General features: G+C 32.6%; 1 protein-coding gene across 2 annotated transcripts in view; it reads right to left on the reverse strand.

The window, feature by feature from the left end:
* Nucleotides 1–1,427: 1,427 nt before the first annotated feature.
* Nucleotides 1,428–18,732, reverse strand: part of LOC118272429 (protein cueball) — a 36,555-nt gene continuing 19,250 nt past the window's right edge. Inside the window, exons 2-8 of one of the 2 annotated variants that reach the window (XM_035588940.2) lie at nt 10,876–11,275; nt 10,137–10,790; nt 9,783–10,058; nt 9,380–9,580; nt 8,066–8,174; nt 5,419–5,478; nt 1,428–4,656 (exon numbers count right to left, since the gene is read on the reverse strand). In XM_035588940.2, coding sequence (XP_035444833.2) covers nt 5,446–5,478; nt 8,066–8,174; nt 9,380–9,580; nt 9,783–10,058; nt 10,137–10,790; nt 10,876–11,275 — 1,673 coding nt within the window. In that variant the 3' untranslated portion in view covers nt 1,428–4,656; nt 5,419–5,445. The remainder of the gene's footprint in view (nt 4,657–5,418; nt 5,479–8,065; nt 8,175–9,379; nt 9,581–9,782; nt 10,059–10,136; nt 10,791–10,875; nt 11,276–18,732) is intronic. The other variant, XM_035588939.2, reaches the window with a different exon arrangement.

An 18,732-nucleotide genomic window follows, 5' to 3' on the forward strand; every position in this document is an offset into this window, starting at 1 on the left:
ATATTAATTATTACTTTAAGTATTATTAGTAACGATTTTGTTCAACAATCAATTACTAGGGACTAGGTTAAGTAACCATTTAATCATTGAGTATGGCGGTAAGTATAACCCAGTATATGGATACTTCGAATTAAAATTACAGTTTCTGTGAGGTTAACAAAAGTTATGAATAAAATTATGATTCGGAGTACCTTTGCCTATAGTTTCTCTATCTGTGTTCCCCATATAACAATTTTGCTGTCTTTAGTACAGTAGTATAAATTAATACATATTATGATTTATGTATGTGAAGTGTCGTGGTATATAGTGCCTAGTCGTTATATCTATGTATAAATATATACGAGAACATATTACGTAATATCATAGTTGCTTTATAAAAATGTGAATTTTATTTACATTGTTTAGACAAACGAAGTATTGATTGAATGTGATAATTGTTCGAATAGATACTTAAGTTATTTATGCTTGAATGACGGTTGTGTAATACATAGCATAATGATTTACTGTGTATTTATTGTGTTTTGTAAGATGTATGGAGGTTTCTGAGGTATATAGATATTGTTTAGTATTTATAAGAGAATTATATTGTTGAAGATTGTCCGTATTATCCTTTTATATTATCCTTTATTCTGTATATTGTTTTACACATTGCTGTGTCGTAGGTGCGTTTACAAACATTTTAGTTTGTAAGTGCACTTGACACCCAGACCCGAAACAACAATTTGTGGATCACACAAAAAGTTGCATCGTGCGGGAATGGAATCTGCTACATGTTGCACGGCAGGCAGTTGCCCAGCCAGGTATATTTAAATTAAAAGTTTATGGACACTGGACCTTGTTATAATATTTAACTTATATGAGTACATACATCTAGAGGAACAACAGTACTCTTTAACAAAAGTTACTAAGCAATATCTATATATCTCAATTATTAGGTCAACATATGATTTTAAGTTTATTTCTATCATAGTTACTGTTCTCAGACCAAATCGACCATACAAAGCTGTTTGTATCTTCTTATCTATAAAATAAATGAAGTTGTCAAGCGAAAATGGGTTTTATTTTAAATGTAATAAAGTTCTACTGAGTGTGAGATCAAAGGAGGTTGATATTGTGCAGCCATCTGTTCGTCGAACTGCTGTGTGAGCCCTGGTCGTGGCTCGAAACTCATCGAGCATCCTTTTCGAACAGTTGAGTGAGTTAGTTAACTTACTATAAGTACAGACCATATATTATATCGTCTTATTAATTTATATGCCGATAGGTTCACCCCCTATTACATGTGACTTATACACAAATGGTGAAAAATGGGTGTATATTGTATAGCAGCATTACATGCCATAATGTGCACCTCTGCCTACCCCTTCGGGGATAAAAGGCGTGACGTTGTGTGTGTGTGTGTTGACACAGAAAATGAAACAAAGTAATTTATGCAAGCTCTTTTAATTTATTATAATATTACTATTTAATCACAATATTCACTAACTTAGGCTTATACAAAGACTCAATAATATCACATTTCTCATGTGGATATTATCAATCCACGACTATAGCTAAACTAACTACAAAAATAATAAATTTCTAATTGTCTAAGTACCACCAATATAGGAAAAAACTTAAGTAATGGTGCCTTTGCTTTGTAAGATAGCTGCTAAGTTTTAGTAAGTACAGTCAACGTATTAAAAAGTATGTAAATTGTAAGTACAACTGACTATTTTGATTCAACGCCTAGTTAAAGATTTTTGCATTTTAAACTTTGTTACTAAGGTCGTAAGGTGTAAAATGGAATAATTGGTTGTTTATATAAGGATGGCTCATTCAGCTTAAAATACTGTAAGCTTTTTTCGATGGTATCAAAATTCCTTCACTAGGCGTTTACACGTCATTTATATAGTAACAGAATTATCGAATTAAAATCATTAGTAAGTACAATATGTTTTCACAACTTGAGATTCTGTGCTAACAAGAAAAATACAGTCAGCACCAAAATAATATGTATAACCAATAACCAAATAATCGTTTTTCTTATTCTACCACTGAACTATTATAATAATAATTTGTCACTAATTCGCAAATTTCCTAAATAAAATATTTCACTTTCAATAAATTATTTATCTATATTGAGGTACTCTGATAAATATATATTTTAGAATTATCTATAGGAACGCAAATTCTTACACTAAAAGCTAAACGGTTCCACCGTTCAGAACGACCTGAGCCTCGAACCTGGGACTACGGACTTATTGGCACATCACTAACAAACTAAATGGTATAAATAATACCACGCATGCGTCCTTTAATAAAATCATATAAAAGCCGTTGCAAGTCTGTAGTCCAAAGCTTAGTTTAAATCGAGAAGTGAGGCACCTTGCTTCTGAAAAAACTATTCACACTGCCCACAAAGCCAATTTAAATATAATTCAATACAACACACGGTTTTAGTAAAAGACAATCAGCTTAACAACACAGCCAAAAGGCACAATTCTTTTCTAAACCGAATAATCTTTATCTAAACATCGAGTGTGATATTATTGCCGACCAATATAACAAATTCTCACTCATATTTTTCACAATTTTGGCAAAAGAAAATTTTTATTTTGTAAGCAGTCGGTATAGTTGATTTCATACAATGATTTACAAACTAAATAAACAACCTTGGACGTCCTATTTTCATAACAACAGTTTTTATCGTCGCTGACTGTACTAATTCTTTTGAGCCACAGTCTTGACATTAAACCGGCAAGTTTGTGTGACCTTTGAAACTTTAAAATCCCGCAAATTGTATAAAAAAATGATTGTTTTATTGAAATTTCAAGTCTGCGGGATGTCTTTAAGGTTCATTTTTGCAATCATCGGATAATTTAATTTGAATATAATTATATAAAATGTCGGAATAACTTTTAATCAATATTGCATTTTTTTTTTTGGTCAGGTTTATAAAATTTATTTTTTTATGATGATTGGAAAATTGAACCTTAAGTTTAGCGTTCCTAGATTAACAAAATTCACTTTTTGAGATGATCCTAAATAATTTTCATTGTCAACATTTTCGTTTTTTTGGTCGTCAAAAATAATCCTAATAGTTCATGAAAATTATGAATGATCATTCTCTAAATAGGAACAAGTTTTTTTTTTCAATAGTTTACAGTCGCGTTTTCATTTTGGTTTTGGAAAAACTTATCTTTTTTTACAAAACGACCCATTCATGACAATGGCAGTAAAATATCTGAAATGAGCCTGTAAAAAACTCACAGATGACAAATTGGTGGAGTTAAATATTGAACACAAAGACGGAATAAAAAAATTAAGTCTCAAAGCAACCTCCTTTTTTTCAAGTCGGTTAAAAGACGTACAATACAACCCATTCAACTAACTCTTTTTTGATAACTTTCAATGAATTTTCTACAATGGCAATGTCGAAAATAATCAAAAAAATATTATCAATTAAATAAAAAAATCATAGTAATTATTACAAAAAAAAATGGTAACAGTAAATTAGAAAATAATAATAATAACAAAAAATCTGCACCCATAATCAAGTACACTATTTTTTCATAATTTATAAATGCTACTTTATCTTTCATTTCGAGACCATTTCACGTTATTAGAAGCCGATCATATTCTTTTATTATCGTGTAAGGAAGCAACAAATTTTATAAAAAAAAAAACTTTAAAAACTTTGGCACAAAGTCACTATAACTTAACCAATAAAGAAAAGAAAGGAATCGACATCTTGCAATTTAAAAAGAGGACATTCTACATAGGAAAATGGAGAAAAATAACGAAAAATCGACTCAAATGCCTACATCATAGGAACTATGCTAAAATTCACATGATTTTGGAACAAAACAGATATGTTAATCGCTAAGTTAACAGGAAGGCACCTTGTGAATGAAAAAAAATGTCTACTGTAATGTAAATTTTAGCACTGTCCCCTAAGGTTTACGTATCGTCGATATGCCTGTTCTCTTTGAACTGAAATAAATAATAACACCTAAAATCTAGTTACCATGCACTCAGATTTTAGCAATCATACACAGCCCTCAGACGACGTAAAAGATTAATGTAATCGTTTTATCGCGTCATATTTCTCAATCCTTAATCAAATATCACATATATGTAAACCTTAGCACAATATTATAAGGAATATTCAGTATGGGAACAAGTAATTATGAACCTTTTCTTAAGGTCTCATAATTCAAAATGTATTTTTTTAACACAGTGTTGATTTTTTCGTATCGACGCTGTAATGAATTGTTAATGCTGTATATATGACATTTAAATGTATAGTTTTCTCAAGAAAATTCTGTATTAAACTTTACCATTAGTTAAGGTAGAAAAGTATGAACTTTGTGCAGTAATATCCACCACAGAAATTAGCACCGACATCACAGACCGATCATAAAAAAGTGGCCAAACTTTTTCATTCTAACTTCAGCTGCAATGTATAAAAATTCCATATTTTTTGAATAATTCCTTATGTATATTGTGCCTTAGTGTTATAGCCAAAGTATTGTACGCCACATAAAATAACCGAAAATGTTAGTATGGGTCGTCTGGGTACTCCATATTTGCAATTAGATTCTTCTTTTCTTCTTTTCCTGGCTTTGAGTCTAGTAAAGATGGCCGAATGGTAGATCTCGGTTCGAAACACGGCTGTAACAACAAAATAAATAATATTAATTATGATTTCTATAGAAAATTTGCTTCTTTGGGTTGTTTCCATCACCTTAGTACGGATGACTATTTTATATTAATTTTAATCTACTAAAATAATATATATGTAATTATATAAGGTGTTCTAAAAGTATCTGCCACGGCTTTAATAAGAGGTAGTGTTGTGTTTGAAGATTAGAATAGTGAAAATACATATTTTTTCCCCGGATCATATAATTATATATAAAAAATTAGACCATCATTTCCTTGTTGCATAGCGTAATTGATGCAACAATGTCCTAAGCTTAGCTTTACAATTGGGTAGGTGCTGTATAAAATGTTATATTTTGTAATACAGTAAAAACTTCTGAAAATCCAATGTGACGTTGTATTTATCACAAGTAAGTATTAAAATAAGTTTTAGAATATTGAACCTCGATTTGAAAGCAATTGGTGATTTTGTTATTCATTTGGTTACTAGAAGTTAGCATATATCATGAATTACTTACATATAAATAAAAAAATATATTAGTTACATGAGCTAGCAAGATACTCGATACACATGCTACATAGACAAACAAAATAAAACCAGAAATACCTAACGTTTTAAATACCGTTTTTGGGAGTTCTTTATATTATTATTTTTTTCACAAACTTTCAGCTGACGGGTCACCCAAAAAACGGTATTTAAAAAATATTAGTTGAATTAGTAAGCGTGAACCCAAACCATGCAGGGCTAAGCAGTAAGATCAAAATGTGAACCTTATTGCATCGGCTCAAGGATCAAATTCATTGCAGATGACTTGCCCAAGCATTATCAACCTGTGTGGAATGTGCTGAGCATTAAAATCTGCATGCTAACATACTACACAGATCTCATACTTAAGAACTACAGTATCTAGTTTAATTAATGTGACACAAATACTATGACTTTAAGTAGATATTTATCAAAAATCCCATTTAATTGACTGCATTACGAACATTCCAAAATGTGCCATATTTGTATATACAGTGTCCCCAAAATGTTTATTCATCTAAAGTTCCCATAATATTTTACTACAATTAAAAATAGAAATTCTTTTCCAGATTTTAAGTTAAATAATAATAATAATAGCATCATTTTTTCACCAACGAGGTAAGTTACAATATGGACATTCACAATAAGCAGCAAAAAAAAAGATTAGAATTTATCAGACATATTGAAGCTGTGAGTGCAAGCATGATAGTAAACTTAGAATTTCTATCTTGGAAAAGAGTAAAAAGAAAGAAGATTGTGACTTTGGCTACAAACAAAATGAAATAATTGATACGATGTCAAAGTTCCTAATTGTGTTCTTCAATAAGACACCTGTACCATTAGTATGAGTTTGTTTTATGGTTAAAATAATCGGAACAATAGTGTTTTCGGCGCTCTGATTGGTGGAATTATTTGAGGCGGCCAATCACAGCGCCAAACGCGCTCTCGAATCGTTTTCGTTTAACGTAAAGCAAACTCGTAGTAACTAGCTTTACCCAAATTTCATTCTGATTCCTTCAGTTGTTTTGACGTGATTGAGTAACAATAACACACAAACATTCGCATATATGGTATTAGTAAGATCTATTTGATACTGGACTAGTGACTAGTATTAAAATTATATCTACATATCTATGTATTGTATGTGATGAAACAGTTTTACAAAACATTAATCTAAAAAATGTACTTCAAATAATTCTTGCAGATTTTTAGCATAAATAAAACATGGTTGAACATAACCGCACGTGTAAACGTATCGACATTTTATTTAATAAATAATGACACAATAGTTGTTGGTACGCCACATGTCATGTCTATATGACACGTGACTCACTTAACAAGCGTGGCAACACTGCTACAAACAAATGACAAAAATGTTGTTTGTTATTTAAACAAGTGTCCATTATTATCTGACTGTCGCAAGACAAGTCTTGCAAAATACAAGTATTTATGCGATTTTTCCACAGATAATTCTTATTTAATTAAGTATCTGATGTTTAATTAAAATATGGCTAGTCATGCTTATATCTTATTTTATTTCGCATCGATATTGTATGTATGTATTTAATGGATGATTGTTAAAAAGAGATTTTTGGTGTTTATTTTTAATTTTGGTTGGAGGTTACTTTCATGGCCTTTTGGTAATTTTTGTGGCCACTGTTTATATTTGAGTTCATACATTGTAAATATTTAAATTTACGAATGCAAGTAGATGCAAGAAATTATTGACTCATTGATGTATGTAGACTTACAGTGGGTTTTTTTTAGGGAAATATGTTTTTATTTTTGGATACAATTTTTATTGTTTTATATCTACTCCATCATCGAGTGTACTAAATAGATTTTTTTTTTTAGGTAACTAAACTGTAATTTTGAAAAGACTTGCAAATAAGAGATTAGTTAGGTACCTATGTGTAGGTAAATAGTAAATTGTTATTATTTATTATTAATCATATACATGCCAATTAAATTGTCAAAACAAATAATGATTTAATTATCTTATGCCTTATGCGTATCATGCTAATTATAAGTTTTTAAATTATTTTTGGCAACACTATCTATAAAATACTACGTGCCGTTTAACACGGCAATTAATACTATCAATTTCATTAATAAGACATAGGTACATCAATCACGCTTATCTTTCTTCGGTATGAAATTTATATGTCAGTTTTGTAAACATATTAAGTGCATACATTATAGGTAGGTACTTATATTGGTTCAGGTGTCCCAAATATATAACTTTTGATCTAGAGTATTAGTATTTTACTACACAGTATGAAAAGGAACAATTTGGTTCCATTATTCACTAATTAGTCAATCAATAATACCTTGTCGTAATAAAAAGTAAAAACAAAATTTTCAATTCTTAATATGACAGTCGCCGTACGTACTGTTTGCGTTGCATATTTTAAAAATGAAAAGTATTTATGTAGGTGTTGATAACGACAATTTGCCAGCTGTTTTTATTATTTCGTCGTTTCACTTCTTTCCAAATATTGTCTGCAAAATATCAATTTAATGTTTACTGTTGTCAACGACAATACTTTTAATTATTTTTACGAGAAAAATTAATTGCTATAAGTACTAAGCTATAGTTACAGTTTGATATAATTTTATATACCTAATAATGCCTATTTTTTATAAATTATTAAACTGACATGGCCACTTGTCATTAGAACTTGAGACGGGATATAGACATAAATAAGCATGATAAATATCCCGTCTTAAGTTCTAATGATAGAATTTTTTATTTGTACTATTATTTATTTTGTCTTTAAAGGACTAAGCAAAAGCTTTTTCTTGTTTAGTTTACCGTAATAAAGTACTATTTCTAAGTAAAAAAAAGCAACAAAATATGCTAAACTTTTTAAATATTAGTGCAATACTCACAGTTTCGCAAATATTCATGTTGCAACAGTTTTCAATCGTGATCTCGCATTGGTCAGGCCTTGCTGTCATCGGCGTAACATTTTTGTTCACGATTATACGCTTCTTGATTCTGGAAATAATAAAACAGGATGTTAGTATATATTATTCTGAGATTTTCAATGTGTTAGTAATAAAAATGAAACAGTTGCCTGTGATATGTATTTTGAATCCGTTGTTAATAATAACTAAACGAAAAATATAACAAGGAAGGTGTTACGTCGTTGGGAACTCAGTATTATTTGTATTTAATTGCTTTACTATGAATAAATGTTACTTAAAACATTGATTAAAATAAAAGTTTAAATAAAAATAGGAAATACTAAATATTAAAATGTTTGCAGCAAGGATACAAAATTTGAAGGGCGTATTAATGCGCAAACGTAAACCAATGTACGTCATACACTATAACTGTGTTATACTATAATTTTTCTTTAGTAATAATATAACGTTGCATAATAACATCATTAAACTCTTTAGTTCCATGGCTACTGTTGGATAAAATAAGCGCTTGACAAATATAGTGTTTGAACTGACAAGAATAATGGTAAATCGTTAATTTAAACCAGAAAAAGGAAAGGACCCAATATTGAACCTTGAGGAACGCCCTAATTTTGTCTCACACCCTTGTGAGTGAGTGATAATATAAAATTAATTGACTGCACGGTTGGTGCGGTGGCTGGGCAACTGGCTGCCGCGCAACGGGTAGCGGGTTCGATTCGCACGGAGCAACTCTTTGTGTGATCCACAAATTGTTGTTTCGGGTCTGGGTGTCATGTGTATGTGAACTTGTATGTTTGTAAACGCACCCACGACACAGGAGAAAATCCTAGTGTGGGGCAATGTTTAAAAAAAAAAAAATCCAAATTTTTGACCTTACAAGAAGATAAGGATGGCAAGGACTTTTTATGTGAATTGGCGACGGATGCATGATAATCGCCAACCCTGGCAACCGTGTAAGTATTATGCTTATATACACATTTTGTATATGCATTTCTGCATGCATTACGGTACGCAGAAGGTCAGCATTATTGTATTAGCACACGTACGAACCACATCATAAAAATCTCTATTACTTCAAGTATTTAGGTGCACCCATTTTAACTATGAATGTTTCTGTAACTGTATATTAAAGCATAATTCGATTCAATTATTGGGTCTTAATTAGTAACATGTCTAAGTCAAAATGTTTTCACCTTTCGCGATTAGAGATGATTACTGACTTTAAGGAAGTAGCCAGGAACAAGAATATACTTATTAACCATGATCATAACATACCTTGGTCTCTTCTTCAGCTGTAGAATTTTGGTGACAAGTACTACACAAGCCAAGAAGAGCGCACTGCAGATGATGGCCAGGATTATGATGATAGGGTCTCTCACGGAGTCCCATCCGTCACCGCAGGTCTCTATGATAGCACTTTGCGAAGACATCGACATTGATGACCTTGGTTCATCTTCAGAATCAGTGTTATTGCACCTGGAAGAAGAAATAAACAATACAGTTACGGACTGTTTGAAAGTAAAAGTAAAGTTTTTAGATGGTTTTGTTGGTTGAGCAGTGGCAGGTATAATTTCAATTCTTCAATTTAATTCGTATCTAAAATGTATTGCGGAATAAGGGATCAATGAAGAATAAAGTAAGTATGTAGGTAATGTTATGCATGTTACTTTATACTTACTGGCAACTTGTGTTAGTTTCTGCCGTAGCTGGTGCCTCCGTAATAGTAGTAGTAGTGGTAGTGGGACTAGGAGTAGAATTCGTAGTGGCAGCTGTAGTAGTGGGCATGGTAGTGGTAGTGAACACTTTAGGTGTCTCACATCTTGACCCTTCAAAGTCTCCTATACATTGACATTCACGTTCATTTTTCTCATTCAAAGAACAAGCCCCATTGTTCAAACAGTAACCGTGACACTCATTGACTTCACATCTCTGTCCAGAGTAACCAGCATTACATCTAAAAAAAGAAATAATTATGAAAAAAGTGAACACATGACTCCAATGCCACAATCAGGACTGATTGACTGATGTTTACCTGCATTCTGGCTTTCCTTTGTCATTGACACCACAATCTCCTTGGAAACAATAGTTCTGGCATACTGAAATGTCGCATCTATCACCAGTGTAGCCAAGCGTACATTTGCACAACAGTTTCCCATTAACTTTAGTACCGTGAACACAAAATAGGCCGACATCCTTAGGAACGTTGGAAGAGTCGCTTATTTCAGTGTTATTTTGAGGCAGACTCTTTAGTGCTTGACATTCCTCAATTCCTTGAATTTGATCTTCAATCTTATAATTAGCGGCAATTCCAAAAGGGTTCTCGGGGAAGCTACTAATCTGCACTGGCTCTGGCTCTATCGGCGGGTTCTTTGGTAGTTGCCATACAGATTTGAAGCCCCAGTCCACCCAGTAGATGGAGTCCTTTGAGACCGTCAATGTATTCGGCTGATGATGTATTCCAGTTAACAAAGTTTTCCTGTTCGTTCCATCCAAATCTGCACTCTCTATAGAATAATGAATACCTTCTCTATCATCAGCCCAGTACAGTTTCTTCGTCTGTTGGTCAATGGCCAAGCTGACTGGCATATAAATGTTGTTGTCTACTATGACCTCTCTTTTGGTGCCGTCGTAGAGAGCTCTTTCTATCGTAGGCTTTTTAACGTTGGTGTTAGTCCAGTAGACGTACCTGCAATGTGTAAATTATGATTAGGTACTGTTTAGTTAAACAAATGTGTAGATATTCAATTATACATCTATTAGTAGCAACCTACCCTCTGCAGCTGTCCACTGCAATGGCTCTGGGAAGCTCATCATCCATCTTGATCAAAAGATTGCCGTACAGATGGTTCTTATATCCAGGCTTCAATGAAATCCAGTATATGCTTCTGTCGTTTGTGTCAGTCCAGAAGAGCAATCCTTTCACTGGATCAAAGGCCAAACCTTGGATATTTTCATATGCTTTCTTTGCAACTAAAGATTGGTACTTCTTGCTTGTAATGTTGAAACTAAATATAGATGCGTTGTCGCTCTGTTTGTCCACGAACAGTAGCATGTTGTGTACTGCATCGTAAGCTAGCAGCGTGAGGTCTCTGAACTGTGATTCTTCTGTTTGCGATTTAGTTCCGTTGCTTAAAAAAAATTCTAGCCGGTCTCCTGACGTCACGGCTATGTCTGAAACAATAAAAGAGATTACATTAATACTTTTTGCTATTTTATTAGGTGTTCAGTTACTTGAATAAACGCGGCGTTTAGTTGACTTTTCTAGAACAAATCGCTTTTCGAAAGACAGTTAAGTACCGTGGAAAAGTAGATGAATAAAAAATATGTTACGTAATGTTGTGAATGCAAGTGCCAATTCTCGCATAGTTTGGCAGCACTGCTTCGCTTGTCGCGTGACTTTACAAACGTTGGTTGCGGAGGTTAGTTACATCTTACATAACGTCACGTCTGGTTCAAACTCGATCTACTTGTGACTCAGATTTGTGATGAGCGGCATTATTGTCTCCGTTACTTAGATAATTGTTGCCATGGCAACTAACTATGAAGTACAGTATTTTTTAAACGTTGCCCCACACTAGGATTTTCTCCTGTGTCATGGGTGCGTTTACAAACATACAAGTTCACATACTCATGCCACTCAGACCCTAAACAACAATTTGTGGATCACACAAAGAGTTGCTCCGTGCGGGAATCGAACCCGCTACTCGTTCCGCAGCTAGCTGGTTGCCCAGCAACCGTTCCAACTGTGCAGTTATACAGTGGTAACATTACATCGAGTCCTCAGTAATTTACGTGCACATGTAACTATGTACTTGAGCACATACATAATAGCATGTAACTACGGATAACGTCCAATGTCACGGTAAATATGGAGTACGACACCTATCTATTAAATAATACATACCTATGACCTATACACAGGTATTCATACCACTATAGTTCCTACTTGGCTACAGATCATAAAATGAATCAATGAGATAATTTGAACGTAATTAGTGTATTTAGCAATCAATTAATATTGTGCATTTTTATCGTAGCGTAATGTAAAATATCTACACAAGACTAGGTTACCTAAATACAGATCTATAAATAAGTATTAGATAGCGTATACATATTATGTAGAAACCTACTATGAAGTGCATTCTGTCATCAAAATATTCTTGTCTAGTTCTACATTAGGTCTTGTAACCTACACTTGGGAGCAAAAAAAATGAGTTATTAGCGAGTTTATTTTTCATTTTAAAAACCCTCTATAACTTTGAACAGATATTTGTTTTACAACCAAATCAAATTGCCTTTTATATAACATACGTTACCAATTATGAAAATACTTGTATCAGAAAGTATTTAGCAAGAAATGTAGAAGAAAAGACGCTGGTGGTTCCGATACATTTGTTCCATGTAGATAAATGTAGTTCTACAAATTCACTATTGTTATTTATTGCAGCAAGCATATAATATTATGTAATAGATAACAAAGAAATGTGGAAAATTATGCGTTTCATGGACGCCATTTTAAGGCGGGGTCCGGTTTTCTGATGACGCGTTTCTCAATATTAGGTTCACGTCACTCGTTTGCTTGTCTCATTTGCATAATGCAGTTCAGGTTTTATCTTGACGTTAGGAAATGTCCTACGAGCAGTTTAGCGGTTATTCCAACTTGATTAACATCTTAATCTACGTCAATTTTACCCGTAATTTGGTATTTACTCAAATGTTTGAAGAAACGATTAACGCCATTAAGTAAAACCATGGATTCATAAAAAGTTTAACTTAAAACTACATTTTCCAACTAAATAAATAGAATATGTTTTGTGAAATAGTTTAAAACTAGAAACCACGGAGTTCTTTCTGTTTCTCACTCGTTCTTCTTTGCATTTTAAATGAACATAAGTACCAAGGGACCGACAGTTAGACGTTTGTAAATTTATTGTTTGGCTTTCAAACCCTTTTAGCCTGTAAAGGGCTTTCATGACACTAGCAAATTTAATTAAGGTCTACTGCTTCTCTTTAGGTTCATACATTTTATCAACTAAAGTTAGTATTTTGTAGCCACATTGCTTTGCCGACTATCTGCAAATTGATACCGCTTTGCAAATCGACCGACATGATAGCAAGCAATCTTAACGATCAATGTCACAGGTCAGAAATGGTATGTTGATAGTTTTCTCATAAATAATAAAGGAATATTAATAAATCTGTACAATTGCATATAAATAAATTACTGTTAAACTTGGGTGGTCCAGTCGTCATTTTTTTGTCATTCATCGTCATTGCAGGGTCGGTATGCAATTTGCATTTTTCGTTTATCAAATTATCAGTAATTCGATGTCATAAAATGTGACCACATATTATAAAACATCTTGGGTATTTGTAAGCGATTAAAAAACAATTTAAGTACCTATTGTATTTATCAAGCACTTGAAAAGCGGAAGTCTTTGTCAATAAACAATTTTTTTTATTGGTTTATTACCTAATATAGGATGATTGGGTAGTTTTTAGCGAGTAAGAGTCTGACACTCCCTCTCGGCTCACCCAAGGCGGGAGAAGTGATTGGATGATTTACCATCCTCAAAAAAAAGATGCAACCCTGATGCTGACAACGATCCTCAGACATGAGGGAATGAACAGAGAGTATAATGTATATAAAACAATTTAACAGCAGAATGTAGAAATTCGTGCTGTATATCCAACCATACAAACCTAACTATGACAATTTAAATAACAGAACCTACGCACTGACGTGTGTTTGATAAACAAGTAAATATTTACGTTCCTACTGCTTGTTGACGCAGATATCTTGCATTTAAATATTATCTCCATTTCGTATCTTAAGTGATAGACTTAGTAACTGACTACATTTGTCTAAGCTAGGGTTTAAAGACCTCTTAGTTTGTAAAATAAACTTGGTTCTTGATTAGGAAATGAGCTGTATTTGTACAATTTAAGACAAAATTAGTGTTAATTCATTTTCCGCGGTCATGTTGTAAGAGTCCCAAATGAAATAGGAGGTGAGTCTAGTGCCACATACAGGGCGTAATTCTTGACTCCGAACTAAGAAATACTTAAAGTTTAACTGAGATTTTTTCTGAAAAGACTTAATATACTTTGTCCGATGCGGGAATCAATCCCGAGGTCGCTTGACAGTTGCATTTGCAATTTGGCCAACAAGACCGTTTAAAAAACAACATTTTGTCATACTGGTACCTATGTCATCCATAAGGCATTTTATTACGACAAGATAATAAAAAACTAAATTCAACGTTCATTTAATTCTAAGAATCTAAAAAGATGGTTGAGTACCAAACTTATGCTCAAATAATAATGTGTTTTGTTTGAGAATTCATTGGAAGTCGACAACGCGCAACGCAGGTACAACAACACAATACTGGGACTGGGAACGCATGGGTACTACGGCGTACGCATATGTTTACGTACTGTGACGTCATCAGGGCTGCCAATACATTTTTAACCAATTTAATAAAGGTGGTTCTTGAATAATCTTTTTTTTTAAAAATGAGCAGGTGGGTCTCCTTATGGTAAACGATCAGCGTCGCCCATGGACACCCACAACACCAGTGTAGTCACAGGTGCGTTGCAACGTTCGTTCGTCTTATTTATTGTAGGTACTATTAAGTATTGTAAGTCCGCCATTGTATAATATCCTACTAATATTATAAATGCAAAAGTTTGTATATTTATTTGCTTCTTCTTCATATCAAAACAGCTGAATGGATCGAAATGAAATATGGAACAGGTTTAGATTGTGGTCTGGACCATTGTGTTATTCCAGAATGACACAATTTTAAGCCCACTGGAACGCGGGCGAAGCCGGTTGCAGAAGCTAGTTTACACATGAAGTATTAAATAAATTCTACTATCCCATATCTAAACTTCATCTTAAGAGAGAGTCTTTAATTCAGCAATGTTACATACAATACTGGCTGATGATAATGAATAAAATAAGTTTTACAAAGAAAAGATAGTAAAAATAACTTATTTTACTTTACATTCGTATGTACAGTTGGTAAGTGCTGGTGTTAAATCTTTTACAAGGTTTGATTGCCACATAACCTATTCAATGAGTATTTTAGTCGCGTCTCAATGTCACCACATACTCCTGCGCAATTACCCAAAGATGCAGATCTATAAAAATGCGAGGCAGATTGAATCTTATTGATACACTAAAGTTACAAGAAACTGTAGTGGGAGTTCTTTTTTGAGACGGTAAAATCGTCCTATCCTTCGCCTTGGATCAAGCGAGAGGGAGTGTCAGACTCTTACTGACTCAAAACCACCCCGTTCCTATTCCTGCTGCAAGCCGGAGTCCCGGTAATCCATTAGAATGTCTGCTAATCCGGATATTTGTTATGAAATGACCTCTGATTGAGAAGAACGGAAGAATTATATGCCAATTAATGTGTTGTGTGGTGCCAACCCTAAATAACTTAGGTTAAGGGTAAAACAATTACTGTGTAATAATGTGTGCAAAAAATATGTCTAGACATAGTTAAGAACTGTGCATTAAAAGTTTGTGATATTATAATAAGTAGCTAAAGAACAAAAATAGTTTAAATAATAACAATGAAAACCAGGTCAGCTCTTAAAACTAGGTGACAAGATATTCAGGCTTCGATCACTTATGTCAAGGTAAATAATATTGATTGTTGAAGTAAAATTATATTTAAAAAAAAAACCAGACGATGACATTCCTCTATGCCATGGCATGGTTACTAGGGACACTGTTAGAAAAAAAAATGTTTTAAAATAAGAACACTTTACTTCTGCCATTTTGTTTAGTTCTTCATTTAATTTTGTGCATAGGGTGATTTAACTAGATTTAAAAATATTATTTGGAATATTGTTTTAATTTATGTTTTGAAATGAGAACACTTTATTTCTGCCATTTTGTTTTGCATTTGTACACAGGGTGGTTTGTAGAGATTTAAAATCGAATTTGGAATATTGTTTAAATTTATGTTTTAAAATAAGAATACTTAATTTTTGCCATTTTGTATTTTTTTTACATTTGTGCACAGTCTTTCAGTTCTTTCAATGGTGATTCGACGAGATTTGAAATCGAATTTGGAATACTATTGTTTGCTAATTACATGTTTGTTTGTTTTTATAATGGCTGAAAATACTCAATAATATCGTCTTTTCGAAAAGTTTATTAAACTTTTCAATTAGGGCTATGATTAAAGAAATTACGATACGTTATGCAAGATTTATGAAATACTAATAATAACTTAAAATGATTCACACAAGTTCATCTTGAGATCTTCAATGTGAAGTTCAAGGTTCCTTACCAATCTAATTTTAATTGAGAGATTATTGAAGTACCTGTGTAATATTTTTTCTGATATTCAATTACTTCAATGGCGTGATGTAGTGTGATGCGATATTTAATAAGTTATTTATAATGACTTGCTATTATTTTTACTCACTTTCGCGCAAATGAGGAGGGTTTTGTATAAAAAAGTTCTACACTAACGCAAAGTAACGCTTGATTCTATTCTATATACTTAAAAGACTTCTGCGCTCCATCGCACCCATTACCTATGTAATAATTTTTGGTTTTCCATTTTCCCTTTCGTGGTTTTTTTATTCAGGTACCCACATCACACATATTTTGTGAATGAATAAATGTCGCAAATTTTTATCTAATAGGAAAACTAAACTTCCTCTTTGTTTCCTCGTAAAATCGTACTGTTAACTAAATAATTAGAAACTTGTAGGCAACATTATTATTCAGATGATTACATAACTATTAACTACCGATACCAATAAGCCGTGTAGTAGGTATCACACCACAGTAATTGCATAGTTTGCTCAGTCAAAAATAAATAAATTCGACTTTTCAATACAATAAAAATAATCACACTTTCATTCACAGAATAGATGATCTACTTAATTTTTTTAATTTCTTCTAGCTAATTTTTACCATTGACGTTTAACTATTTCATACAAAATTTATAAAATATATAGTTTTTGACGTTTTGAAAAAAGTATTGAAATTGAATTTGACTAGTAGAAAACTAACCTATTGTCACATAATATTTATCACTAGATTCACCAAACACCACCCCTACTCTTTCGACGGGTGTCATAAAAGCTGACTAAAAGAAGAGATCCGAGCAATAGTGCTCTCTGAAAAACTTGAACCTTTTCAACGATAATCAACCACTTGGCTGCTAAATGTTCAAATTAGGTTTTTTATGGCATAGAGGACGAAATAGCAGACGGATTACATGATGATACAACACAGAGTAGGAGAGTCACAGGGGCGTTGTCGGCCTTTAAAAAGGAACACGCTCTACACGAACTTACAAGAAAGTGGGTTTTTAAGGATACGATAAACCCTCTTACGATTTGTTAGAGGAGGTCCATAGTCCACCAGAGGACCGAAATGAGTGCACGGGCTGTTAACGATTACATAATACATAACACCGACGCAGTAAATAATGTAAAAGAAACAAGTGAAATTAATTTTCAAAAAACTTGTGTAAATATTTTTTTGTATAATAGATGATACGAAATGTATTGTATAGATATATGATTATATTAAATGAAAATATATGCAAGTCACCGTTACTTTATATTAAAATTAAAATTTTCTCTGCCCAATTGTTTACTGATTTTATGTAATTTTTTACAGTTTTTAGTTCTCCTTAATATTCAATAGGTAGTTTTTAAAAATTATATAAAAAAATATGGGCTTTTATTTAGATTTTCCCGTTATTAATAATAGAAATAATTTATCGTTCGTTTTCCTGAAATGTTACCGTTGGTGCATCCTTATTTTACAGGTATAAATTTCGCTTTCAAAGCTAAGTCTTCTCAATATACATAAGGCGATAACTCATAACAATTTATAAGTTTTGTAGGTGTATAAACTGAGCGTAAATAACTGAATTATTCTGTTAATTTATAGACTCCATTTCTTAATTTTTCTGCAAATAAAGTGATGTATGTACAAAATCTGTTTGAAAATATATTTCAGATAATTTAACAACAACACTAGCTTCTGTCCCTGGCTTCGCCTATGTTCTCATGGGATGAAATGTGTTAAATATTCCAGAACATAATGTATACCTGTTCCAAATTTCATCCCGATCCCTTGAGCCGTTTTGACGTGATTGAGTAACAAACAAACAAAGTCACAAACTATCGCATTTATAATATTAGTAAGACGCTACGCTGCTATCAAGATTTCATCGACTATTAAAATTACATAAACTTCAGATATGAATAAATACACTTGAATCCAAGATTGTAAAACAAGATTTTTCTGTCTAAACCTTATCAGAATAAAATACGATTTTGATAGCATAAGTATTATTACTTTATTACAACAGGAAATAAAACAATGTCTTCGCTTATTTTTATCTCTGATACCAGTATCTTTTGACTTGTCATAAATATTTTGCGCAGTTTGGTTCGCAAGTCAGTAGGTAGTGTGTACCTATTTACCATAATGGTATGTCTATTTATTACGTAACATTGGATCAGTGGTTCTTAACCGGTGGTCCGTAGTGCAGAAGACAAAATATGGTCCGCAAAATAAGAAATACAGACAAAACAACACCTAAGAAAAATACCACGGTTAAGGCTCAAATACCTATGTC

This window comes from Spodoptera frugiperda, chromosome 4, assembly GCF_023101765.2.
Source record: "Spodoptera frugiperda isolate SF20-4 chromosome 4, AGI-APGP_CSIRO_Sfru_2.0, whole genome shotgun sequence".
Classification (NCBI taxonomy): domain Eukaryota; kingdom Metazoa; phylum Arthropoda; class Insecta; order Lepidoptera; family Noctuidae; genus Spodoptera; species Spodoptera frugiperda.